Below are 27,337 nucleotides of genomic sequence, written 5' to 3' on the forward strand. Positions count from 1 at the left end.
GGCCTGTCATACAGTGATTTATCTCGGTTTCTGTGTCGGGGGGGGGGGGGGGGGGGGGGGGGGGAGGAGGGAGAAAGAGAGAAAGAAAGAAAGAGAAAGGGAGAGAGAGGGACAGAATGTCAGACAAATAGATAGATTGATAAAAAGAAAGATAGATAGATAAATTGATAGATAGAAATACAGGCAGACAGATAGGGAGATAGATATATAGATGATAGATAGGTACATAGATATATTTTTAGACTGATAAACGGATATACAGATTTATAATATGACAGACATACAGATTATATGTGATTATAGATTGACGAGAGACAGAGAGCAGAGACAAATGGGAGAAAGTTTATCAGAAATACAGTAGGACGTGATAAAGATGAAAGTCGTGCGAATGGTGACATTAGACAACCCAAATCCAATAGACGGGGTCCAGGTCTGTCAATCTAATTACTGAATTATTTGTTTGAGAAAACGACAGCAGCCGTAAATGCTTTGGGGTTTTCGTGGGTGGGGACAGGTTGGATTTTTTATGTTTTTGTTTTTTTGGGGGTTTTTTTGGTCTTTCTTTTCTTTTCTTTTTTTTTTAGAGTAGTTTTTCCTGGTGATGGTGATGATGATGATGATGATGATGATGATGATGATGATGATGATGATGATGATGATGATGATGATGATGATGATTATGATGATTATGATGATGATGATGATGATGATGATGATAATGATGATTATGATTATGATGATGATGAAGAGGAGGAGGAGGAGTGGAGTGAGGAGGAGGAGGTGAAGTGGGATGAGGAGGAGGTGGAGGATTGTCATAATGATGGTGATAGTGATGATGATGATGATGATGATGATGATGATGATGATGATGATGATGATGATGATGATGATGATGATGATGATGATATTGAACACTTATGACTCTTATCAACGTACTTCAGTCTTTAAAGAAAGAAAGAATGAAACAAACAAACAAGCAAACGAACAGCATGACTATGCTCTCAGTGCAAAAGAACTAATATGTTTTATGATATCATAGTACACGGAGTCATCGCTATTTTGAGCCATTCCACCCTTAGAATTAGAAGCATAATATCACGTGACAGACGTGTACATATTGTTAAGTCTGATAACCCGTATTGTTATACCTGTCATCCATTTGTCGTCTATTTTGTGTTGACAGGAATGTCAACATCATTTTTCTTAATTAATTAAATTGAAGATTTTATTTTAATGTATTCCTTTCATTGTTATTTACTTCTCCGAGCTTGAAGCAGCAACATTTGTAATACGCCCTTCAGAAAACAGTGCAGCATACATCGATCTGTCGTGTCATCATTTTCATTTCGTGTTTGATGAAAATTTAATCAATTTTCTGTCTGAGTCCGGGATGACCGGCCATTCTCGTCTAATTGGCGTTCACGCGATATAGAATTACATAACGGTAATCAACAGCATCAAAGGCAAAACTATCCATCCCCCCCCCCCCCCCCCCCCCGCCCGTTTTCCCATTCCTTTCCGGTTATTCCATTTTTCTTTGATGCGAATGTTTTCAAATTACATGCCCGTTGTCTTCTCTTGGCGATAGACGTTTCTGGGTTGGTTTTTTTTTTTTTTAATTATTACTTTTTGCGAATGTCACCGACACCTTACAGAATACACCATAGCAATTGGTTTTTACATAATATGGCTATATTATTGTATCGTAACCAGAACCAACTTCAGTATACCTGGAACAGTCTGCCCCACTGATTCTGAGCATTATTCACAATTTTAACTCCGGTTGCCGGAATATGATGTGGTCATGTGTGGCAATGAAATTCCTCTCACAACTGTGTCAAACGATTTGGATATTATATTATGCTCATAAACTGTGGGGCTAATGATTCGGCTGCTTAGCATGGTCTAAAGGTGTCTATGACCTGATCCCATATTAAATTAATTACTTATTTCTTTTCCGTTTTTTAGGCGAGTTATTTTCATATTACTTACCTGTTGTCATTTCTTGACGATAGAATGTTCCAAGTTTTTAAAAAATGATTCTGTGTGATGCCATCAACACCTCACAGAATATATCATTACATTTGCAACTGATGTTCAATAAATATATAAATATTTGTCCACCTGACCCCGTGTTAATTAGACACATTTTTTCAACGTTTACTTGTAATAGTATTATTGTTTCAAACTTTTGACCCAACACCTAGGCTGTGTTTTATTTTTGGTTGCGTCTATTCATTCAAAGGCATGTAAACTATTGCAACGGTAGCGCAACTGGTCTCTACCGCCCCCCCCCCCTACCCCCACAAAAAAAAAGAAAGTAATAAGAACATTTTCTTTTCATTTTTGCCAGAAAACTGTAACTTCAAATTTTGATTGATTAAAATGGCGTCCATCCAACATGTCAAAATATCTCTAACCTGAGATTTCAGATACGTAATGTAATTTCAAAAAAAACAAAAGGTTGAAGAGATTTTCACAATTTGAAGGTCGTTTTAATCGACCGATATTTGAAGTGTAGGTTTTCTGGCCTTAATGTTTTTTTTTTTTTGTTTTATTTTTTAACCCATCTGTTTAGTAAGTGTTAAGCGGCTGCTACCATATTAATAGTTTAGGTTTGGGTGAAGGGACGTAACCAAAAATAATTCACTATAAGGTGTTGGGTCAAAAGGCTGAAATAATAATTTACATAACTGTTGAGAAAGTGTTTAATTAATATAAGATTAGGTAAATATATAGCCATATTTTTATCTGGTTTTCTGTCCAAAATGAAAAAGAATATCTGTTTTGTCCGTGAAGAAACTAAATGCTGAGTAAGGTGGAGGTGTCTCTGTTTACCAATTCTTTCATCCATGTTTGGACTAATTACTTTCTTTCCCGTCCAGTCGGCCTCGTATGAACCCGATCGACGCCCATTAGAAGCAAGGAGTCGTTATATTATGTATGTATGATCGCACACCCATAGCTAATTGATACATGAACGGGCCGGTCTGGGTGGACGTCTACACACGCAACCAGTATTTTGCCAGCAATGCCCCGAGTGAAGCAATGTCCCCATGGACCCCTGGGATAATTGAATTTGGATGGGAACGTTGCCAGAATAGAAGATGGAAATGTTACTACGGTTGGAACGGACGGTCGATGAGGACATACGATCTACGAATATCATGTATTCGTTTGTGTTCGTGTCTCTGCATTTGCAAACTCAGACGAATTATTGAAGTGTGACGTAATGAAGTAGTGATTTGGCTGTGGATAAAAGACTTGGGTCTCCAGTCAATTTCAACTTTACTGAGAAAATGATGGATAAACAATGACTGTTTGCCAATGGCATCCAACGTTCGATGCAGTATTTTTTCTTGAAATATTATTTTATTCCGAATTTATTTCTATTTTTTGGTGGGGAGAGTTGAAAGGGTGAGGAATTGGTTTTTAGAATAAATTTCAATATGCAGTGTCTCTTTTGTCAAACATTTCTACGGCCGTACTTTTACGCACGCGTTTAGTACTACGTGCATGTCTAATTTACAGGTCTGGTTCTTATCGAACACAGTTATATAATTGTTTTAACGTAAGTTTGAGCGCATTTTCATAATAACAAATTTGGTCATCTGATTGTAAATAAATAAATATCGGTTCAGTATTGTTTGACTTATTCGAAGATCTTGATTGTTAATTTTTTCCCGATGCTCTTTGCCGTAGAATCTAGGATGATCGCCAGAACGTCACATTCGATAATAATTTGCAAACTGCAAAAGAATAACTCGACAGTACCTGTTGTCACCACTGGATTCACAATGGTTCAGAAACTCGAACGTCTTCCGTATCAATAGATATAGAATACAAGATGTCTTTCAGCTTTATTTTCTCCATTGAACGCTGCCTTTTGGTATAATAATGCACCGTGCATCTAAGAGCGCGGCCATTATTCATCGCACTGACACAACTATAGCACTTACAACAATCTTGACTTAATGAGAAATTCGTTAATCTTTAGATTTGCAAGCTAAAGAAAAAAAAACGCTTAATCTAGATATCTTTATATCAGTACTTTATGGAACATTGCCAAGGAAAACATGAAAAACTAGAAAGCCCATAGATGTTATTGTAGTAAAAGGGAATGATGTAGGAAGGAAGGGACGGGGAGGAGGGTAGCCGAATGGGAAGAGGGGAGAAGGGAGAAGGTACGATAACATTGGTAGATATGATTCCGTGATCATCTTTTTCCATTAGAAATAATTAGTCTCTTTTTGTGATGCAATCAAATAATAACTTGTACCAATAGATAAGATTATTGTTTAAAGGCCAAAGGTATATTTGGGCTTCTGTGTCAATCTAATGGTATAAATCTGGGCGACCTACTATGTTAAGAACAGACCTGCCTACTTGAACATTTAAAAATTCGTAATGTTTAGGAGGTACGAATAAAAATCGTAATCACTATAAATAACATTTAAAAATCAAAATTTTACTCACACAAGGATTACAAACCACTTCAAAATTCTTAAAATTATGTTGCATCAATGTTCATTTTCAATTAGTTTTAATGACTTAGAAATGCTCGTAGAATTCTGAATTGGAATTTAAAATCCGTAATTCTACGAATGTTTTGTAATAGTAGCCAGGTCTGTGAGAACCAAATTCAAAAAAAAAAGAACGGGTTTTAAGCTTTTGTTTTACTAAGGAAAGTGAGTATAGTTTCAAAAATTGAATAAACCCAAAATGTTTTATCTTTATCATAATTTTTAATGTTATAGCCGATTTTTTTGTATTTGCTCCACCCCGATATAATACCAGTTGACACGGTGGGTCACATTTGTGAAATCTTAGCTTTTTAGCCCTGTAAGAAATTATACTCATTCTCGTCATTAAGGTAAAAATCGACGTATACATATATGCAGGTCTGACATCCGAACCCGCTTATGGGCCTAATTTACCATTGTTGAAATGGACAATATTTTTCGTCATTTTTTGAGATTTCCATTACAACAATGAGCCCATAAGGAACTGGGTTATCAGATCTGCAAATAAGTGCACGTAGGTAAAAATGATTAATCAAGTTTCATACTTAATTTGGGACCCACCCTATCAAAACGGTCTCATGTAGCGGATGGACCGAACTTCGAAAACTTAATTTAGAATTGAAATGATAAGAAATACGAAATTTTAATTTGTTGCAATGTTAAGAATCGTATAATATTTTCTCCACACCAGTTTTCATTTTTAACCTTATAAATTAAATTGTGCGGCTATGTGGCCTTATGGTATGATACTCTTTTTCGGATTCGAAGGTCCTGGGTTCGAGCTTCGCTCGACATATAGTTGAGTCCTTGGAAAAGACTCTTTATTCACTTTCTCTCACGGAACTCAGGTGTAAATTGAGTACCTGGTCGTTAACAGCGTTGTCTCCGTCCGAAAAAAATTGTAATATCTCCTAACAAGCGCCATGTCCCGTCCTACATGTTAAGTATTGCTTTTGGCCAGGGATCTCTTGTAAAGCGCTCTGAGCACGTTTAGTGGATATTGCCCTATATAAAAGCTCAATTTTTAAAAATATTTTAAAATTTCAAGCACCTAGTTCAGGCCGGATGCCTGACACAATACCGTTTTGAGACGGGGAGTCACATTTTGTTTACTACAGATTCCTTCATCGTCTAAATTATAATACCGTTTTGAGACGTTGCGAGACATTTAAGTAACAAGAAACAAAGTCCAAAAAAAAATAGTGATTGTATAATTGGATACCCGCCATCAAATTCATTTGATCATGATAATAGTATTCTCATCAGACGAGAACGACGTTTGGCGAGGATATGATATGGGAATGTTAGATATAAATTACATTATGAAGATAGAGGAACCATTTTTAAGGAATACAGATGGGACTTTTATTATAATTACAAAAAAAAAAAAAAAAAAAGACAGCAGAACTTTAGTGACTTGATGGTTGGGTGGATGCTTATTGCTTTCATCTGATTGGCTCCTGGCTTCTGACTCCTGTCTCCTACTTGGTCATATATCATTATTTTATTGTATCAACCCCCCCCCCCCCCCCCCTCTCCCCCCCCCCCAAAAATATATACAATCTACATCGAGATAGAACCTCAGACCTCCAGATTATCAGTCAGACGTGCTACCATTAATGGTAAAGATCTGAAAAGGGGTGAAAAGGGTGTGCCAGACAAAGCAAGAAAGAAAAAGGCATTAAAAAACATCCTTAAAAAAGCAGTAGAGGAAGACTGATTTTTTGGGAACCTTTTTTTTCTTGGATTTTTCTTTCATATTTTGTCTGGCACTGTTTCATACACACTATTTTCAGATTTTTATCTTACACCAGTGCATTCTCCCTAATTTGGCTCTATAATTTCAAGATATCGATAAGATCAATTTGGAAAAAAACAACTTTTAAATTGGCGCACAGAGATTTGCGTGAAAGAAAACTATTTTTGAAAATAGAGACACTTTAGTATATCTCGTCTGCATTCAATTCTGCATTAGATTATTTTCACTGTACGTGTTTTCGTAGATATCAAGGTTACCAACTTTATTATGAAAATTCAAAATGGTATGGAAAAATCCTAATCTTCTCCCTTCTAGCTTGCACATAAAAGTATAATTATCTTCATTTTCTTATCCCTCTGTAATGATTAAATGTATTCATTGAAATTTAAAGAAAATGTCACCTGGTCTTTGAGGTTAAGATCAGGGGTAAAAAATAGAACATTTTGAGTGGTGATGAAAATGTGTCTAATAGTATTTCAAATAATATTTCTAATTAAGTTATCTAGAGAAAATGTCCACACAAAAAAAAAAAATATGCCAAAATGTCCAACTCAATTTTTCATGCCAAACAGCTTCCAATAACTTCCATAAGTTCTTTTTTTGTTTTGTTTGGTTATCATTTTAAAAAACGACAATGGCAACTCTGGAAATCCAACCAAAGTGTTGGAATTAAATGTTAAAAGAATATTTATCTGCGTGAACGAATAAGAACGTCAATTTAGCTGTTTGCGTCAGCGTCCTAATGTGGCGTGATATGCCATCTCTAAATGTCATCGTCTGTGGTAGGAGACTAATTCTAGTTGGCTTTTGTGTCAACGACATAAAGATACTGTCTGGATTTAGCCTTCTTTGCTGTTTGTTATTATCGTGGTTGTTGTTTCAAACCAATAGGAGATAAAAAGGAAGCCATGTTAGTGTGAAATCTGACATTTATGCGCCAGCCATCGTGGTATTGTATTCTGTGTTACTGTTATACTAATGGTACGGATTAATTTCGTCTGTTGAGACTTTTTTTATGTATCAAATCTTTGAAAATTATGTGACTTGCCGCCTCAAAACAGTATTGTTTAGCACAGTTTTGAAAGGTTTAGCCACACACACACACACACACACACACACACACACACACATGTAAAATATATATATATATATATATATATATATATATATACGCACACACTCACTCACAAATATACACACTCACACACACACACACACACATATATATATATATATATATATATATATATATATATATATATATTATATATATATATATATATATATATATATATTGTTGCTATCTACGTCAATACAGTTCATGACAAACATCCATACAATTTCCAATATCTAACGAATTAGATATACATGACTCATCGACTTAGCTGGACGTCTATATTTGCATTATACTCTTACAATTCCTTTTCTCATATTATGATCAGAATTTCTTTTCTTCAAATATAGCTCGATTGAAATGGCCCTCAACTTGGAATAATATTTTACCTTGCTTTTTAAATAACTCTTAACTTGTCTTAAAATCTCAAACCTTAGAATGTTACAATTCTTTGAATAACATTCAACTTGTCTAATAACCTTTAACTTGCTAGAAAATCTTAAATAAGACGATTCTTTGAGATCGAACTTTAATTTGTTAGAAAATCCCAGACCTAACAATTCTTTTGATAACCCTTAATTTGTCAAGAATTCTCAAAGACCAGACAATTCTTTGAATAACCCTGAATTTGTCTAAAACTTTCAAACTTAACAATTCCTGGAATAGCCTTAATTAGTCTGAAAATCTGAAACCTGATAATTCTTTGAATAACCCTCAACTTGTTAGAAAATTTCAAATCTAATTCTTCTCTTATATGTCTTTACTCATTGCAGATTGGACGAGGCCAAGAAATGGAGAGCCCAAGACAGAGAGACCATCAACAAACTGAACCAGCAGTTGTCCGAATTGGAGGCCGAGATCAGGATGCTGAGAAGAAGCAACGAGGCAATGGAGACTGAGAGAGCCAGAGATAAGGGCACCATTGCCAAACTACAGGAAGAATTGGAGAAACTCAGAATTGTACGTATTTATATCTGACATGTTACAGATAATCTCAAAATAGTAATTTGTTGAGTCAACCTGATGCTAGGAATCGAATTTGAAGCTTGACATACTGAAATTAATTACAGTAAACGTCTTCATAAAGACGAATGCGTGTTTATTAAATTAGACTTCAAAAAGGAGCAAAAAGAATTAATAGCAAATCAAAAACAAACAAAACTGAATTCTTTTACTCTGATTATTTTGATTTTAAAATAACCACTGGGATAGAGAGATGATTCAGTGAAGAATTTCTAAACTTTTTTTTTGTTGTTATAATAAGATATGCAAGTATGGGTTTCAGCTTTGAGATGGTGTTTACATATCATTAATGAAGGAAATGTCACCTTGATATTTTAATGGGTGCGTTTAAGTATCTTTTTTGAGTTTTCAGTGTGAAAATCGGATGATCTAGAATAATCATGTTTACATAAAGTCTGGGTTTGCAAATGTGATCACTCACAATGTTTAAATCGTTTTAATCAGGTATTACTCGTATATCAGGGTGACCCTGACATTGAAAACTGGATTTTTGTCGAAACAATCAGATTGAATTAACTGTTTTCATTAAAAAGATTAAATGTAGTATCTTGTCCTGAAAGAAACTTTAATTTTGTAATTTTGATTTAGTATCATATACTGAAAAAGACATACATTTTCTTAATTTTTATGTCGTATCTTGTCCTTAAAAAGACTTACATTTCATAATTTAGATTATATATCTTGAACTGAAAAATACTGAAATTTTGTAATTTTGATGTAGTATCTTGAACTGAAAAAGACTTAAATTTTGTCATTTTGATGTAGTATCATATACTGAAAAAGACTTAAATTTCTTAGTTTTGATCATTTTGAGTTTACACCCAAGTTGTTTGCAACTGGTTTAGTTTGACATGATATCGGACTGTCGCGGTGGTCACTAAGTTGAATTAGTGTCCCTAATTTTAAACTGATTTACATTTTTACAAATTCTGTTGTTTTTCGGCATTAAGTTTTGACTGCAGCAAGGCCTATTGGAGGTGCTGCGTGTCAAAGTCGAATGCTAGTTAATGAAGGTTTGGTTGTTAAAAAGAACGAATAAATTATTTAAGAATTTCATCGAACCTTTAATCAAACAAGAAAATAAACGTGGCATATTCTAAACACAATGCCAAAACCTTAGGATGTAATAATTATAATGCATTAGTAACCTGCGTAAAACACCATGTTTATGTAATCGTATTTATCGGGACGCATGCTTACGTCACAAAAATAAATAATGTACAAAAATAGGGGTGTTTTTATAAACAAAATATGACCAGTTTTGTGTGTGTGTGTTTTTTTTTTCGGGGGGGGGGGGGGGTTGTTCATTTTGTTTTTGTTTTGTTTTGATAGATGGGTTGGAATTTGAACACAAAACAGTTCTCATCACCTGATGCTTTATGTAAATTACTTATATTTTTGTTTTTCTAACACAATTTAATTTCAACAGGACTTAAGCAACGAGACCATCGCCCGTCTTGATGCTGAAAACAAGTACCAGACGCTCCTGGAGGAACTCCAATTCTTGAAGGATGTCCACGAACAGGTGAGATTTGTTGAATTTCCTGATTATTCATTTAAAACATAAATAGAATGAATGGCGTTGTCGTCATTCAGCTCTATCTTATCTTTTTAGACCACCAGTTGAGTAATCTCTTCTCACTAAATTATCTAAATCAGAATAAAGTTAAAGGCGACAAGTCGTTTTGTGTGTTGGTGCGACTGATCTGGCGTCAGTTTCGTAAATTTTACTCAAGGTCGCACAGTGCGGCGGGGAGTCGACCTAGGTGTCCACCGGATATGATAGTAGTAGTAGTAGTAGTAGAAGTAGTAGTAGTAGTAGTAGTAGTAGTAGTAGTAGTAGTAGTAGTAGTAGTAGTAGTAGTAGTAGTAGTAGTAGTCGTCTTCGTCGTCGTCGTCGTCGTCATCGGCTATTGTAGAGATGTGGGTCCAGGAGAAGTCAGGCCTTGTCTGGACGCCGGGTTGGATCATTCTTAGTTTCTTAGTCTAACATTTCACCATCAGCTGTTCCAGCATGATTGCATCTGGACTGGCGTCACCTTCAGTATCATTAAGGTACTTAAGCTCTTGCACGACGGCAACGGGACGATCCTCCACAAGAGACTGGGTATGATGCAAAGACCATACCGCTGTGTCGTGGTTTTATTTACCTCATCCATTTTCTCTTAACTTAACTGAGTGGATATTGCGGTATATAAATGCTCAATTTTTTTTTGTTTTGTCTTTTGTAACAGGAGCTCAAGGAATTGTCTGCCCTCGCTTACCGCGACACCACGGCTGAGAACCGTGAATTCTGGAAGAACGAGCTTGCCCAGGCTATCCGTGACATGCAACAGGAGTATGACCTTAAAGTTGACCAGATCAGAGGTGAAATGGAATCATTCTACAACCTTAAGGTGAGAAATATTTTCTCTCTCGCTATCTCTCTCTCTCTGTCTCTCTCTCTCTGTCTCTCTCTCTCTCTCTCTCTCTCTCTCTCTATCTATCTATCTATCTATCTCTCCATTCCCCCCCCCTCTCTCTCTCTCTCTCTCTCTCTCTCTCTCTCTCTCTCTCTCTCTCTCTCTCCTATAAAAATAATATTTTGTACTTCTTTCAAATAGTAAGAGTCAAACACCATAGAAATGCTGAAATTATAAACTTATCCGAGTGTTGTGCTATAATAAGGCAATGAAAAAAAATATTTTCATTTTAAACTCACTAAAGTAATAACCAAAAAGAGCAAATTTTCTCCGAATGATGAAAAGAAAAGAGCAGATATTAAAAGTCTCCTCCTCATTCATTCCCATTCAGGTCCAAGAATTCAGAACTGGTGCCACCAAACAGAACATGGAAGTCGCCCATTCCCGAGAAGAGACCAAGAAACTCCAGAAACAACTCAGCGACGCCAGAGGACGCATGTCTGACTTGGAGGCTAGAGTAAGTATGGTTATCTCCGCCTCCCTCTTTCTCTATCTCTCTCGCCCTCTCTCTCTTTATATATATATATATATATATATATATATATATATATATATATATATATATATATATATTATATATATATATATATATATATATATATGTATACATACATATTCTTTGTGTGCGTTTCTTTTGTGTGTGCTGATGTGTTTTTATGCATGTGTGGGTGTTTGTGTGTGTATATTGCAATTGTCAAGTTCAGAAGTTCTGGTTTTTTCAATTGACCTTCAATGGTCGGAGTTTCAGAATATACGCGACACCATGAGAAATCCCTTAACGTATTTTTAAAGTATATATTTAGGGTTGTCTCTCAGATGGCCTCTCAATAAAACATTGAACAATGATGTTCTCAACTCACATCTGCGCTAAATTATTTTCACTGCGATATTTTGGAAAATGACTTTTTTTTTCATCAATCAATATTATCTGAGAGAACCTTTTTTTTCAAATCAAATTAAGAAAATACATGTGGTTTAGATACATTTCAGATTTTAAATTGGCCCAGTCTCTCAGTTATCATTATTTAATCCAGAGAAACTGTTAAAACATAGAGTATCTCTATAATCTTTTGAATAAATCAATATTTTGAAATCTTATGTTTTGAAATTTTACAAAACGAATATTATGTTTGAGCCTCTATAACAAAGATTGTATTGTCATTTTTGCCTCGTGTTTTCTATTCCAGAACGCACTGCTTGAGAGGCAGTACCAGGACCTGATGAGAGAGCTGGAGATGAAGGAACACGACCATGATGCCGAGACAAACTCACTGAGAGAGGAAATGAACAAACTCCGTGCCGACATGGAGGGTATGCTTGTGGAACTCCAAACCCTCATGGATGCCAAGTTGTCCTTGGAGCTTGAGATTGCTGCCTACAGGAAACTCCTGGAATGCGAGGAGACCAGGTGAGTTCAGAAAAATCGTGAAACGTCTGAATGTTTCTACTTAAGCTTGGAGTAATTTGGTCCATGGAAGATATTTCTGGGGTGATTTAGTTATGAAAATTTCCAGATTGATTTTTAAACTAAAACTGCAAAACAATAGTTGCTTAAGGTCGTGGAAAAGTAGGCAACAAGGTGTTTTGTGTAGCCATAAAGTCAATGTAAATAATTAAAGTATTATTATTTTTATATTCTGTCATGGAGCTCACCTACTACAGTTGTAGGGTTTTTGTAACCAAAATTACAAAGACATGAATGAAACAATTTACTATTTTGAATACGACAAAAATTATTCAACTGGTATCTTTCATAAGGCCAGATTTTACCCCGGAATTTGTAATGTCAGGTAGAAGTAGTTCATCTTTCATATAATGTCATCAGCACAGTATAATACTTGTGTTACTTTAGGAACAGCCTTCAGATAATTTGCCTAGATCGAATAGGCCTGTAATGTATAACATTTCAGCTATAAGTGGACCTCTTCGAGATGGTCGCCATGGTGTGTTGTCCAGACCTTTAAATCTGTTTGCACACATTGCACACAAGTTGTGGAAACTTTTGTATATTCATCAATGTCAAATTTTCTTGCTATAGACATATCGAATTTCATTTTCAAAGGGACACTTTTTAAAGTATAATGTTGTTTAGTTTAAAAATATAATTTTGTTTTCGTTATTTATAATTTTGAAGGTAGGTATTTGGTTATTATTTTAAAAAGTATCTGTTAACTTTTTTTTTCTCTTCTATTTGAAAAATTGCATTGGATAAAGAATTACCACTCCTAATTGACAAGTAATACCTATTAGATATTCTAATTGATTGTTTTGACCAATTTTATAATCATTTATAACCATCTTTTCAAACATATTTTGGTTTTGTTTCAAATGTTATTTTTGTAATGTTCCCGTCGATGATGATAATTTATCATCTAATTGTTCCATCAGTTCATCCATGGAAATTTTGTTTTCTTGCTTCCTTTTTTGTCCTATTCGTTTCACAATTTTCATTTTATCTTTTATTGTTTCTTGTTGTTGTTGTTGTTTTGTTGATGTCTTTTTATTTTTGTATTTGATTCATGGATCCACACAGTCAGCATTTTGAGTTTTAAGTATATGTACACTATTGATGATGGGTGTTTTTGTGTACTTGATTGTTTGGGGCTTTTGGTGTTTCTAAGTTTCTGTAATATTTCTTGAAGGATTTATTTCTATGTATTATTTCATAATTTTGAGTCTGTCTTCGTTTACTGAGGCGGTTGCAGATACCATTTGTTTCAGGCAGTATTTATTTCATAAGAAGATTTCTCCTCTTCAGGGTTGCATTGCTGCTATGGTTTTTTGGTCTCATAAACTTGGGCAGTAATTTTGTGGTCTATTTATGCATCAAATGTATAAACTTAATATTTCCAAATTTTTACTTTTCATATTTTCTTTTCATAAAATAAGGATTCGAGTTTGATTACCCTTCAAATCCAGGCCCTCGTTTATTTTTATCCCATCTATTCGACGTTTGCAAAATTGATGAACATTTTTCAGTGCTGACACGATTTCATCAGAATGACTCTCGTTGATTTCAAAGTCCAGAAACCTTTTAATTTCTTGTTTAGCTACTCGTGTTTCATGGACACCAAAAACGTTTGGTGGTATCTGTTCTTTGACGACAAGGATAAGACCTTGCTCTCATTGAACTATTTTCTTTTTTCTTTCATATTTCGTCACATCCTTTGCACTCTCCATGACAACATCAGATCTTTTAATGTCTTTATCTTACTGTCATCTAAATTAGATTTTAAAATTGTAATTGCCAATGTCTGTTTCGTCTTTTGTAAAACACAAACTAGTTAATAGCAAACCATTTAAACAAATCCTTTGCGTACTATTTTTAGTTCCTTGAGATGTCCTGTTTGGTGAAATTTTACTTTTGCTAAGATATGATACTGTTTGTATTTGTTACAGTTTAGTCTTTGAGTGTGTTTGAAAACTGTGCTTTCTGTTGCTTTGATTGACTTCACGAAAAAGCCTCCTCAGTGTTTTTATAAATTTTGTTTAGCCACTTCATCTCATAACCTTTAGTTTACCCATACAAATTCATTATTTAATGTCGTTGGTTTCTTGTGGAGATTTCGTTTACTTTCTCACGCCTTGTTTCGAAAGTTGTATGTTTTTTATTTCTTTGATGTGAAGAGTTTCGTTATTGATTTTGCTAATACGTTCTCTTCTCCTTCCCTCTTTCTCTCTCTCAATCCAATGCATTACCCAGGATTCCCCTTCACCACTCTGTGTGGAATCCATACCGTAATAGCTTGGACGGCTTTAACAAATCAACTCGCTCTAAAAGTTCTACTCCCCATAATATCGCTAGCACATCTTGTACTTCATCTTCCCCTAAACGCCAAATTTCCAACAGGACTTCATCTCGACCTCCATCTACGTCTACAATCACAGCAACGGCGACCTTGAAAGATCAGGAGCCGAAAAGAGGAATTGATTCGAAAACTAAGATTGTTTATGATGTTGATGATGACAGTAATCGTGAAGATGATTATAATGACGATGACGATACTGTGTTTTTACGTAGACCCGGTGAGAAAGGCACTTTGCGTGGTTGTGGTGATGAAGAGATTGAAGCCAGAGTGTCTGATCATACTAACCCCACTGTTGTTGTTAACTCTAATACTGTTGACGAAAATGATGAGGCTAATAATTGTAAGGATAATGATGGTATTGATGACAAAATGGTTGTCGCCTCATCAACAACTGTACATTGTGAGCCCGAAATAAAGGAACAGTGTTCTATTGAACCTGAAATCAAAACTGATGTTAGTCAGTGTAGTGAAAGCGTTCCAATTAATTCTGCAAAAAGCAATATCGATACAATAGTTGATAATTCTAACGTTGAATTGAGAGGTAAAAATGGCATTCAGCCATTAGAAGAAAATGATAATCTGGATTCCAAAAGAAACAACGAGGATAAGACCAATGACAATGTAAAATCTTGTGACCCAAATGATTATGATGATGGCGATGACATTGGAATAACTCTACAGACATTTGACGAGGAAGAAATTGATAGAGTTAATGAGGATGGTGGTGAGGCTTTAGCATACGAGACATTAGATCAGTCGGCGACCTCCGAACAAAATAAAAATGAAAATGAAATCGGATCAGAGGGTAAAGACGATTCCCCCCAACAAATTTCAACTGCTGAACAGGATCTGTCTGTACCTGAAAAATCAGATCAAAGTGATGTAGCCGATTCTTTCAAGATTAGTGTAGTCGAAGATGTGATGACTGTAGAAAAAATCAGCTCGGTTGAGATGTGCCCTCGAAATTCTCATTTCCAAGATTCTGAACAAGATGATTTGACTGATAGGGAAACAATCAAAGAGGAAGATAAACAATCACATGTGATTGACGGTAATGAAGAGGAGAAGAATATGATTATTGATGAACAAGAAAAGGACTCACACAGTTTGATGATGAAAGAAATAGAAAAGAAACCTGTGGAGTCTTCAACTGAAAATGTAGTCGAGCCACTTGGACTAAGGAAAACACAAGAGGTCTCTGAGAAAAGTATCATTATTGACGATGCAGACTCGCATTCTCCATGCATCGATAAAGCAGAAAATAAAGAAACTGGAAAGAGTTCAGGGTTTGAAAGTGAATTTAAATTGTCCACCGTTGAGAAAAGTGATGTTGAAATTGCGAAGCAAGTTGTGCAGTCCGTGCTTGAGGAAAGCGTCTCGTCCAGTACCATCGCTGGCACCAAGCCATGTTCTCTGTCATCTCCAAGTCTTACAGAAGCCAAAGACTCAGGCGTTGTGACTGAAGTGAAATATCAAATGACACGCAAAGAGCAAGATAATTTTACAAAGATTGAGGAAGTAATGAACTCTGAAGAAAAGGTTATCGAAAAAAATGGATATGAAACCAGCGCCAAAATAGAAATTGGTAGAACAATCAGTATCCAGGATATAAATACGAATATAAAAGAACCAAACGCGGCAGCAAACCAAGATTGTTACGCAGACAAAAGCGCACATTCCAAGTCCATTGATGACTCGATTTTGGGAGTTGACTATCAAGTGCAAACAATTGAAAAGAACGAAAGTTGCTCTAAAGATGAAAAGGAAGACCCCAACCAGGATGAGGAAGTGGTGAAAGATGAAGAAAATACTTCAAGGGGCAAATTGCAAACAAGAACAGATTCCCGCGGACCCCAGGCTAGAAATGAAGCAACTGCACCTGAAATTGTATTGAAAACAGAAGCTCTTGAAGTTAAATCGCACACAGAAGAAAATCCCTTTGATGTCAAATCGAAAATGGAGGCTGATGCTGCTGAAATTAAATCTCAAACAGAAGCAATAACTCCTGAAGTTCAATTGAACATTAACGTTGTAAACCATGGAGTCCACTCAGAAACAGAAGCTTCAATTGAATCAAAATCACAAACAAAGGCAGTTACTCCAGAGATAAAACCACAAAGAGAATTAATTATTCCTGGAACAAAACTACAGACAGAAAAAAATAGTCCTGAAGCAAAACAACAAACAGAAGCAATTACTCCTGAAGTAATATCCAAAATAGAACCGGTAACTCCTGAAGCAAAGCAACAAACGGAGTCAGTCTTAACTGAAGCAAAGCAGAAAACGGAATCAGTTACGCCCGAAGCAAAGCCACAAATGGAAGCAGTTACACTTGAAGCAAAGCCACGAACGGAAGCAGTTACCCTTGAAACGAAGCTACACACAGAAGAAATTATTCCTGAAATAGAATTACAAACAGAGACAGTTACGTCTGAAGCAAAATCAGAAACAGAAGCAGTTACTCATGAAGTAATATCCAAAACAGAAGTAGTTCCTCCTAATGCAATATCCCAAACAGAAGCTGTTACTCCTGAAGTAATTTTCCAAACAGAAGCAGTTACTCCTGAAGTAATGTCCAAAACAGAAGTATTTACTCCTGATGCAATGTCCCAAACAGAAGCTGTTACTCCTGAAGTAATTTCTCAAACAGAAGTAGTTACACCTGAAGTAGAATCCCAAACAGAAGCAGTGACTCCTGAAGTAATACCCCAAACAGAAGCAGTTACGCCTGAAGCAAAGCCAAAAACAGACGCAGTTACCCCCGAAACAATCACTACTGAAGTAGAATTAGAAGCGGAACCAATCACCCGTGAACTAAAAAAGCCACAAATGGAAGCAGTTACACCTGAAGCAAAGCCACGAACGGAAGTATTTACGCTTGAAACCAAGCTACAGACAGAAGAAATTATTCCTGAAGTAAAAGTAGTTACCTCTGAAGCAAAATCAGAGACAGAAGCAGTTACTCCTGAGATAACATCCAAAACAGAAGTAGTTACTCCTGATGCAATATCCCAAACACAAGCAGTTACTCCTGAAGTAGTTTCCAAAACAGAAATAGTTACGCCTGGAGTGATAGCCCAAACTGAAGCAGTTACTCCTGAAGCAAAACCAGATCCAGATGCAGTTACCACTGAAGTAATATCTCAATCAGAAGCAGTTACTCCTGAAGTGATATCCCAAACAGAATCAGTTTTGCCTGAAGCAAAACTAAAAACAGAAGCAGTTACCCCTGAAATAATATCTCAATCAGAAGCAGTTACTCCTAAAGTGATATCCCAAACAGAATCAGTTTTGCCTGAAACAAAACCAAAAATAGAAGCTGTTACCCCTGACGTTAAACAACAATCAGAAGCAGCTACTCCTGAAGCAAAACCACTATCAGAAGCCGTTACGGTTGAAGCAAAACCAGAAACAAAAGAAGTTGCTACTGAAGTAAAATCAGAGACAAGTAGAGTCATGACTACCAATGAAGTTATATCTCAAAAAGTAATTACCACTGAAGCAAAACTTAAATCAGAAGTCGTCTCTCAAGAAATAACATATGAATCAATTTCATCTAAAGTAAAATCTGAAGCAGAACCCGATACTCTTGAAGCAAAATCAGAGATGGGACCAGTCGCTCCTGAAGTAAAATCAGAACAGGAACCAATCATTCCTGAAACAAAATCAGGAAAGGAAACAATCACTCCTGAAGTAAAATCAAAAGAGGAACCAATCACTCATGAACTAAAATCAGAAAAGGAACCAATCACCCCTGAAGTAAAATCAGAAAAGGAACCGATTAATCCTGAAGAAAAACATCAAGCAGAAGAAATCCCTGAAAGAAAGTCTGAAACAGGATCAACTACTTCTGAAGTTAAATCAGATACAAAGATAGTCACTCCTGAAACAAAAGCTGAAACAGAAGAAGTTACACATGAAGTAAAATCTGAAACTTCAAGTTCCCCTGGAGTTAAATCTGAAATAGAAACAGTCAATTTTGAAGTGAAACTTGAAACACACTCTGTTTCTGAAATAGAATCAGGTAGCTTCGATTCAAGTATAGAAAAAGTAACTCGTAAAACCCAGATAAATACAGATGCTACACATAAAATCAGTTCAGGAACGGGAGAAATTATTTCTCAATTCCATTTAAAAACGGAATCAAAACCTGAACAAGAAGAATTAACCTCTAATCCACAATCAGAATTAAACTCTGCTAAAGAAACGTATGAGAGAAAAGACGATGCTCTTGGGGTTTACAAAAAAACAGAAGTCACCCATGCAGATAATCGCCAATCCCTCGAAGGTCCTCATGCGGAAACAGCTAATTCCAAAGTAAAAGAATTGTCAGAAAAGTCTTCAAAGAATGAGGATGTATCAGCCCCTACTCAAACCAGTGAAGTGAGTTATCATGTGTCAAATACTGTAAAGACGAATCATGATACAGCATTTACCAAAGGTTCAGTATTTGCTAAAAATGAGAAGTTTGTGTCATCAGGTGATAAGACATATACAGAAATTGAAGAGGAAGAGTATTTGCTCGGGGATGGTGCATGCGAAGATTTAGTTGAAACTTCAAGTCGAGAGACAAGTTTGGTTGAACCAAGCAGAGAAGCTGAAATGGATATTGCTGAAGCAGAAATAAAGAAAGAATGTAGGACAGACGATACTGATGATGATGGCTTAGATGATAATGACATTTTGGATGATGGTGGGAAAGATGTTGTAAATGATCATAAGGAAGAAAGTCATGTTCATGCTAGTACTGTGAATGGACTCTCGGGAGAAAGCGTTTCTGTCACAGTGACTTCTGAGGGTGCTGTTGATACCCTGAAGCCTAATTCACTTTCGAAAAGTTTTAAAGAGGACATTGAAAGAGGACCTAATCGGGAAACCGAAGCTCTCTCAATGAGTTCTGGTGGCGATAAGATTTCAGGTCCGGACGATGTTAATTACGTTTCTAGAACATTTGTCGAAGAAATAACATTGGCGTCAAAAGCAACTGGAGGTATTGAATCCCAAATAATTCAGACAACGCAAATAGAAAATGTTGGAATTAAAGATACTGAGACTGATACATCTGTTGAGAGAGATGATGTCCAAGGCAATAGTCTTACTTCACATACAGAATCAGAAGTCGCAACCGGCAAATCAACTATTTTGTTGGAACAAAATAATGGTGCTAAATGTGGAACAGATTTGACTCAATCCAGTAATTCATTTCTACGCGATGATACAAACGTAGCAAATAGAGAAGGAATTACAGCCAACAATGATTATAAAGATAGACCTGATTCAGATCCGCAACCCGGGTTTTTATTTAAGTCATCAGATACCGAAGGACCAGACAAGAGTGAAACGCAAGGAGCCGTGGTGACTGTGGTTTATAAAGAAGTCACAGTATCTGAATCTACAATAAGTACCCAAGAAACTACAAAAGTGTCATCGCCATCCTCATCGTCAGATCTTAAGTATGAAGTTCAGGCTGAAACAAAAACGACTTTCTATCAAGAAGACAATAGGTCTGAATTGAACACTTTTTTAAATGATGGCAAAATAGCTGGAGATGTGGTGATAACGTCAGAAAGTGGCGGGGAGGAAACGATAACCCAGAAAGAAGACATTAAAGAAGTTAAACTAGAAGAATCACCTGCAACGAAAATAGACAATTCCAAAGAAGTACATGTCGATAGTTCCCTTACGTACCAAACCGAAGAAAAACATGATGACCTTATAATCAATGGTGATCAAACTTAAGTTTCTCCAAACATTCAAAATGAGCATTAGTTTCCATTTTTAAATCAAATAAATAACTGGTGTCTGCAAAAGACATCAGTGATTTGATTGATATGTTATTATCCTTCGACTATTCGACTTTCATTTTGTTGTTTAAAGAAATGAAGTTTTACACTTATTGTATCAAATTTTAAGATTTGACCGGATTTTAATAAGAAACAAAATCCTTTTCTACAGCGTTGTGATTTTAAAGTTATTGTCTTATATGAACGTATATGAAGAACATTTTTGACGTTTTTAATCCCTGCTTATAGAATCATGCCTGCTTCTTATTTTAAATTGTTGTATACATATAAAGAAATTTATGATCATGTTCCATCACGTTTTTTTTTTCATGTTCAAAATTATATATAGACTACGTGCAATAATACATCACGCTAATTTTGTTCTAAATGAAAATTCTCATCAAGCTGATTTATTGTATAAGTTTGAGGAAAAGGAAATGTTCAAGACACTTATGTGAATACAAATGGTTGGAATTAAATCAGTTTGTGATAAACAGAAGGAACAATAAGCAAATTCTTTTTTTTTAATTAGGGGGTATGTAGGGAAAAAATTGTCACTTGATTTATTTCATTTAGTTATGCCGTCCTTCAAACTCGTTCCACACCATTATTTAGGCATCAAACGATTAATAATTTTCTGTAGATCATAAATTGAATCTTGATTTTAAAGTGCATCGTTTGAACCTCATGTTTATTGCTTGAAAGTATTAAAAGTATTATTTTTTTTGTATTGAGGCTTTAAATTGTTGTGATATTGCATTTACCATAAAAGTCTTTCATTCAGTCATGTCTATTGTTTACACCGTCATCGACTATTTACATTATATTATTGTACAACATTTTCTTATCGGATGTATGTCTTCCCTGAATTGTGATACATTCAGTGTAGAATGTCATTTATCACAACTGGATTCCCATTTTACATCTCCCAATTTTTGTTTGATTCTTGTTGCAATTTTTCACCATATTTCTTTCAATCCGCATTTTTCCTTCAACATTATTCTTGTTCCCTATGCATTGTGGATTCCGTTTCCGGCAAGTGAACTTCGGGCTTTTAATTAAACTAAATCAACAAAAAGTCAAAATACAATTCTGGCAAAAAAATATGCAGTGTATTAATTAATACTCCGCAACGTTTTCTCCTTTTATCAGATTGATTTTCATCATTTTGATAGTGAAGACATGGCAACAGCTCCTCTAAAATAAATTCTTATTATCATAGAATGTATGTATTGTTATTGCTGGCTTTATACTAGATCATATTGATATTCAATCCAGAATCGGTAAGCCATATTAGGCCCATGACTTTTCTTCAACTGTCTCTCTTTCAATATCAATCATTTTGTTGGTTTTAATTCATGATTTCAATGTTCATATGTCTTTCATCATAATGTGTTTTTAATGTTGGAATTTGAATTTGTATCTTGTTTATAGAGATTGCTTTTACATCTTTGTTGCCAATATTCTATTCCCAATATCATATTAATTGAAAAATAATGCATTGAATAGTCGTTTGCATTTCTGATAACTTAAATTAATGCGTTAGATATAGATACTACTTTGGATATATTTTGAAGCGTCATATGCATTGATGTATCAATTTCATCAATTCTGCCAACAACATGTTATCTTTTCAAATTCACCGTAGTAATTAAGTCGTTGTTGGATTCGGAATCAGTTTTTAAGAAACTTCTTTTTGAGTAACAGAATAAATTTCCAGATTTTTTCATCAAAGGAAAAATATATTTTAAAAGTTGACTCTAAGCTAAAGACTTGTAAAAATGTTCACTTAAAAAATAAAGAACAAAAAGAATTGAGGGAAATTTGTTCATCCTTTTTTAAACCTTTAAGAAAATATCTTTAAAGAATCCACTTTTACAATTTGTCGTATCTACGAGGGCTCTTTCAGAAATAACCGAAAAATGCCCATTGCTCAGCAACCAGAGGAGATTTTTTAATTCTGTAAACGACATGATATTCCTTACTTCCTTACGGATATTCCCAGAAATTATGAAATGCATCATTTTGCACAATGAATTTCTAGACGATTTTAAAGATGGCGGCCCACCTTGAAACTTGGTCAAAGGAGGAAATCAGAGCTGTCATACGTTTTTTGAACGCCAAAAGTCTGAATCCTACCGAAATTCATAAAGAACTTCAGAGTGTATATGGTGAGCATGTTATAAGCCGTACACAAGTCTATCACTGGTGTAATTTGTTTGAAGCCGGCCATTCCGACTTGATAGACAGGGAAGGGAGAGGGCGTTCGATAACTGCGACGTCAGAAGACAATGTGAAGCGAGTTGATGAGCTTATTCGTCAAGACATGAGGTTGAAACTTCATGAAATCGCAAGCAGTCTTGAAATTTTGGAAACTTCTGCCCATAGAATTGTATTTGATGAACTTGGCTACAGAAAAGTCAGCGCAAGATGGGTTCCAAAGCAATTGACAGACAATCATAAAGAACAAAGATTGGACATCTGCAGGGAACTTTTGAGAAGAAGCAAGAGCTCACGCAGGGTTCACGGGCATACTGCCAACGCCGGCGGAGACTTTCTAGGGTACGATGTGACTTTTCTTGACAGCATAGTCACCGGTGATGAGACTTGGTTGCACCATTGCACCCCAGAAACAAAGCAAGATTCGATGACATGGAAACACCCATCCTCACCTGTCGCGAAGAAATTCAAAGTCATGCGGTCAGCAAAGAAAATAATGGGAACTGTTTTCTGGGACAGTCGTGATGTTATTCTGTTCGAAACCTTACACCCTGGAGAAACAATCAATGCTGCAAGGTACTGCCAAACTCTTGACAAGCTTAGGAAGGCCATTCGCAGAAAGCGCCCAGGGCAGTTGACCAACGGGGTCATTTTGCAACACGACATTGCTACACCCCACACAGCACGAGTCACGCAAGGTTGGCTAGAGAAATATGGATGGGAGATTTTGCCACACCCCACCACACAGTCCAGACCTCGCACCATCTGATTATCACCTCTGTGGGCCACTGAAACGTGAGCTGGCAGGAAAGCGCTTTGATGTCGATGAAGAGCTTGTTGACCATGTGCGTAAATGGCTACAAAACCTTGACGGAAATTTCTTCCGAGAGGGTATCTATTCCATGGTGCGGCGTTGGCAGAAGTGTGTCGACAGACTTGTCTGTTACGTAGAGAAATGAAGGACGAGTCAAGGTATGAAGACGTGCAAGAATTTTGTTGATAGCATAAAAAACGCGGATTTTACAGGCATTTTTCGGTTAATTATGAAAGAGCCCTCGTATTTGTAGTTTAATACAAAATTAACTTTGCTTGTAATACTTTCAATTTGCATCTTATTTCGTTAAGATGGTCATTTTATTATAGTGTCTACATTGATGTAATTCGTCATCACTTTATATATTGCGTGGTCATAGTCATTGATGTTTGCGGACACGTATCTAATTTCCTTTTTGTGTTTATATAAACGAAAATAAAACATGTGAGACAAGAAAAAGATTATTCATTTGGGAAATGCTGTTTGTGTAGTCTATTTCTTGTTGGTGTCATTTTCTTTTATGCCTGCTTAATTTTTGTTGCGCATTGTTTTGCGGTTTTCAGTTTTCAATGTTTCAAGTCAGTTTTAGTTTTTTATTTGTTTGAATAACTTATTCTCATTTTATTTGGTTTAACACTTTCAGTGTCTGTTTTATTTCAGTTTTAGTTTTGTCATGTGTTTGGATAGGTTGCTTTCCTTTATAGAGCGATTTGGTTTCTTGTTTTGGAATCGTTCCTTATATTTCAAAAGCATTATGCTATTTGAATCCCCAGTCTTGCAATCTTGTATGAAACTTTATGGAATTGTGACTGAAAACTCTTTAACATTTTGTCATTATCAAAGAGAAGACTGAACGTGCAGCTTTGTAGAATTACTATTTGTTATTTTATGATTTAAGTTCAAACGTAAGTTATTGATAATACCATCATTGTCGTCAACGTGTGGTATGATATTTTGTTGGAGGTTTTTTCTTCACCATGACACTCTTGACGTTGGTACTTATTAAATTATTTTACCTTAATTTATTTTTTATGTGTGTAGTGTTGTGATGTGTTGTGTTTTACTTTATCACTTTTGTTTAAATACAATAAAATCTTGGTTTTATTTTTTTGAATATAATGAATAAGATTTAATCGATTGTCCGTGCCTCACCTGATATAACTTTTTGGAGGAAAAGAAAAGAAGAAAAGATTCACGACAAGAATCGTCCTTGCTTCGTACTTTCAAAGAATCAAAGGAAAACAATAAAACAAAAATATCATGAACAAAGTCAAAACAAAGGTCAAATCAAGATTTTATTGTAATGCATTCATTTGTTTTATTTTTAGTTTTTTTGTTTGTTTTGTAAATCTATTTTAATTTTATTTTCCTTTTTGTGGTCTTTGATTTTCTTTTTCTTTTCAATTTGGTTTTGAGTTTGTTGCACGTTAACTTTTTGACCTCCCGTACAGAGTTGGGTTGAGACAAGTCGTCGAGCAGACATTGGGCGTTCGTCAGACCGGAAGTGGCCGTTTGGAGGAAATGATCAACGTAGCTCAGAACCAAGATTACGAATCTGCTGGTGGGTATACCATGGAAGTTAAGACAAAGAAAGTTGTCTCATCCTCATCTACCAAATAAATTCATCAACGAATCTGTCATGGCACATGATAAACATATTAAATTTTAGGAATATAAATTCTATTCATAACATATAGACTACCCCGAGTGAATCAAGATCATTGAAAAAGATAGCATGAATGGAATTTCTCCTAATGATATTTAAGAATTATGGTCCTTGAATTTTTGTAGAAGGTAAATGAGTATCTATTTGAAGTGTCAAAGAACCAACCATGACATTTATGGTATCTTTGCAACGAAATTTTGTATGTTTTATTGGTGCTGGTATCCATTTCACTATTTATTTTTTAAATTTTTACACATGGTATTTATCTACCACATATTCATTTCGATTATACTCACAATCTTACTCCTACCCCACTAACATTAACAAAGTAACAAGCAGCCCTTTTCTCCTTAATAAATACATTCCTTATTGCATCTTTCCAATCAATGCACTCACATGGCGCTGTACAATCAGGTAAGGGAGGTAATGAGGATAAATCTCCAGGTAAAAAGTCTGCCATCTCCTCGTCTTAAGAGGCGTCATTGTACTTGTGCTTCAATGCCAACAGAAGAATGAAGTAGTTCAAACAATAATAGTGATATTAGGAATTTTGAGTTCAATGATATTGTTCTGAGTTATACTCGTATATGCTTTTTTAATGATTCGAGATGAGGCCAGTTGTAAAATTTATGCTAGTTAATAATAATCACGGTTATACCTTAAACAAATAGATTGTCGCATGTTTGGAATCAATTGCCCCAAAAATGAGGAGAATTTTTTTATAAGCATTTCATTATACAGAAGGTAGTATAGATCATGGGCCATACCGAATTACTATGATCAATTACATGTATAGATCAGTTCTAATTTCAACGAAAACACTTAAACCATTTTCAGAAAAGATTGTGAATTATACCTTGTCAGACAAACCCGAAAGTAAAACACATGATAAACAAAATCCTCTCAAAAAGCAGCATTCCTCGACTGTGGATCGAGCCTTATCATTACATTTAATTCCTCCTCTCACATTTGCATACATGCATGGACGTTACAAGTCATAATCCATCTATGATGAAAGTTATTGGTCCTTAATGATGAATTGTTCTAGAAATTGGAATTGCAAACTGTTCTTGCTTCTCTATTCTCCTGGCAAATTTTCGTCATTTCATTTTTCTGTCGGAGATATCTTTGTCATTGACATATTATGCAGGAACAGTGTTGTAAAAAATATATATCAGCAGATTGTAATGAGCATCGCAGAGTTTTTGCCCATCACAAGAATGCGTAGAACTCTGTGTTAACAACGGAGAAATATGCAACATCAAACCGAAGCTTACTTATTAATCACAGGATTTAATATTTGCCGCTGAAACTTTTTTGAATCGATTGGGTATATAAAAAGCATTTGAAAATGAGAATGTGCGAATCTTAAATATTTTTGTCGTAGATTTTTAGTGTCACAGCTCATTTGTCAGGTCACATCAAGGTCCCATCCTTGTGGGCAATGTTTTTTCCGTTTTGGATATCATTTAATAGCTATTCAGAATCACAGTATAAACCTATAGATAAACCTTTGCATCTTTCCATCAAGGAAAACGAGAACCAAACCAGTGCAGTATCATTGCCTCGAATAATTCATTTTTCTCAATACTCAATCACACCTATTTGTTTTCAATCGATAAATATTGTCAGCAAATATTTTGTTATGTACATCAATGTGTTACATTGTAATTCACATGTTATGATCAAGGAAGGAAGCGCGAGATAAATTTTCATTTTTTCAAACCTTTAAATCTGGCTAATTAATTGGAGAATATTATTTTAACCCTTCATGTGAGAGTGCTTTTTGGGTGCATTTTTAGCCAATGTCCTTTGTTGCAATAGTTTTCAAAGTAGTTTTAGTCATGAAAATGTTGTTAACAAGTTACATTTAAAATAAAGAAAATGAAACATTGTAGAATTTTCATTCCCTAATGATAAATTTGATAGAAAATTCATTGTTATTATTGATTTTTCCTCATTTGATTACCATGGTCTGTATTTTTTTCACGTGAGAAAACGATGTCTACACTAAAAAGATATTTTTACGTTCATGGTCCGCTTTACCAAATTTTTATTATTTGCCTGCTGGTAAAAATAATTCGATAATTAAATTACATGAATCATTAATTTTTGTATCATTTTGGATTTTGGGAACTATCAGACACAATCATTTTGAGGCTTT

The 27,337-nt window shown here is 35.2% G+C and overlaps 1 protein-coding gene across 8 annotated transcripts in view; it reads left to right on the forward strand.

The window, feature by feature from the left end:
* The window catches only part of LOC144979757 (uncharacterized), a 71,952-nt gene extending 48,484 nt beyond the window's left edge, over positions 1 to 23,468 (forward strand). For all 8 annotated transcript variants that reach the window (XM_078926773.1, XM_078926774.1, XM_078926775.1 and 5 more), the window contains 6 exons: positions 8,170 to 8,356; positions 9,849 to 9,944; positions 10,654 to 10,815; positions 11,213 to 11,338; positions 12,069 to 12,289; positions 14,585 to 23,468. In XM_078926773.1, coding sequence (XP_078782899.1) covers positions 8,170 to 8,356; positions 9,849 to 9,944; positions 10,654 to 10,815; positions 11,213 to 11,338; positions 12,069 to 12,289; positions 14,585 to 20,429 — 6,637 coding nt within the window. In that variant the 3' untranslated portion in view covers positions 20,430 to 23,468. The remainder of the gene's footprint in view (positions 1 to 8,169; positions 8,357 to 9,848; positions 9,945 to 10,653; positions 10,816 to 11,212; positions 11,339 to 12,068; positions 12,290 to 14,584) is intronic.
* Positions 23,469 to 27,337: the final 3,869 nt, after the last annotated feature.

Source organism: Berghia stephanieae, chromosome 9 (assembly GCF_034508935.2).
Source record: "Berghia stephanieae isolate SIO BIC M18660-M18661 chromosome 9, UCSD_Bste_1.3, whole genome shotgun sequence".
In the NCBI taxonomy this organism is placed as follows: Eukaryota; Metazoa; Mollusca; class Gastropoda; order Nudibranchia; family Aeolidiidae; genus Berghia; species Berghia stephanieae.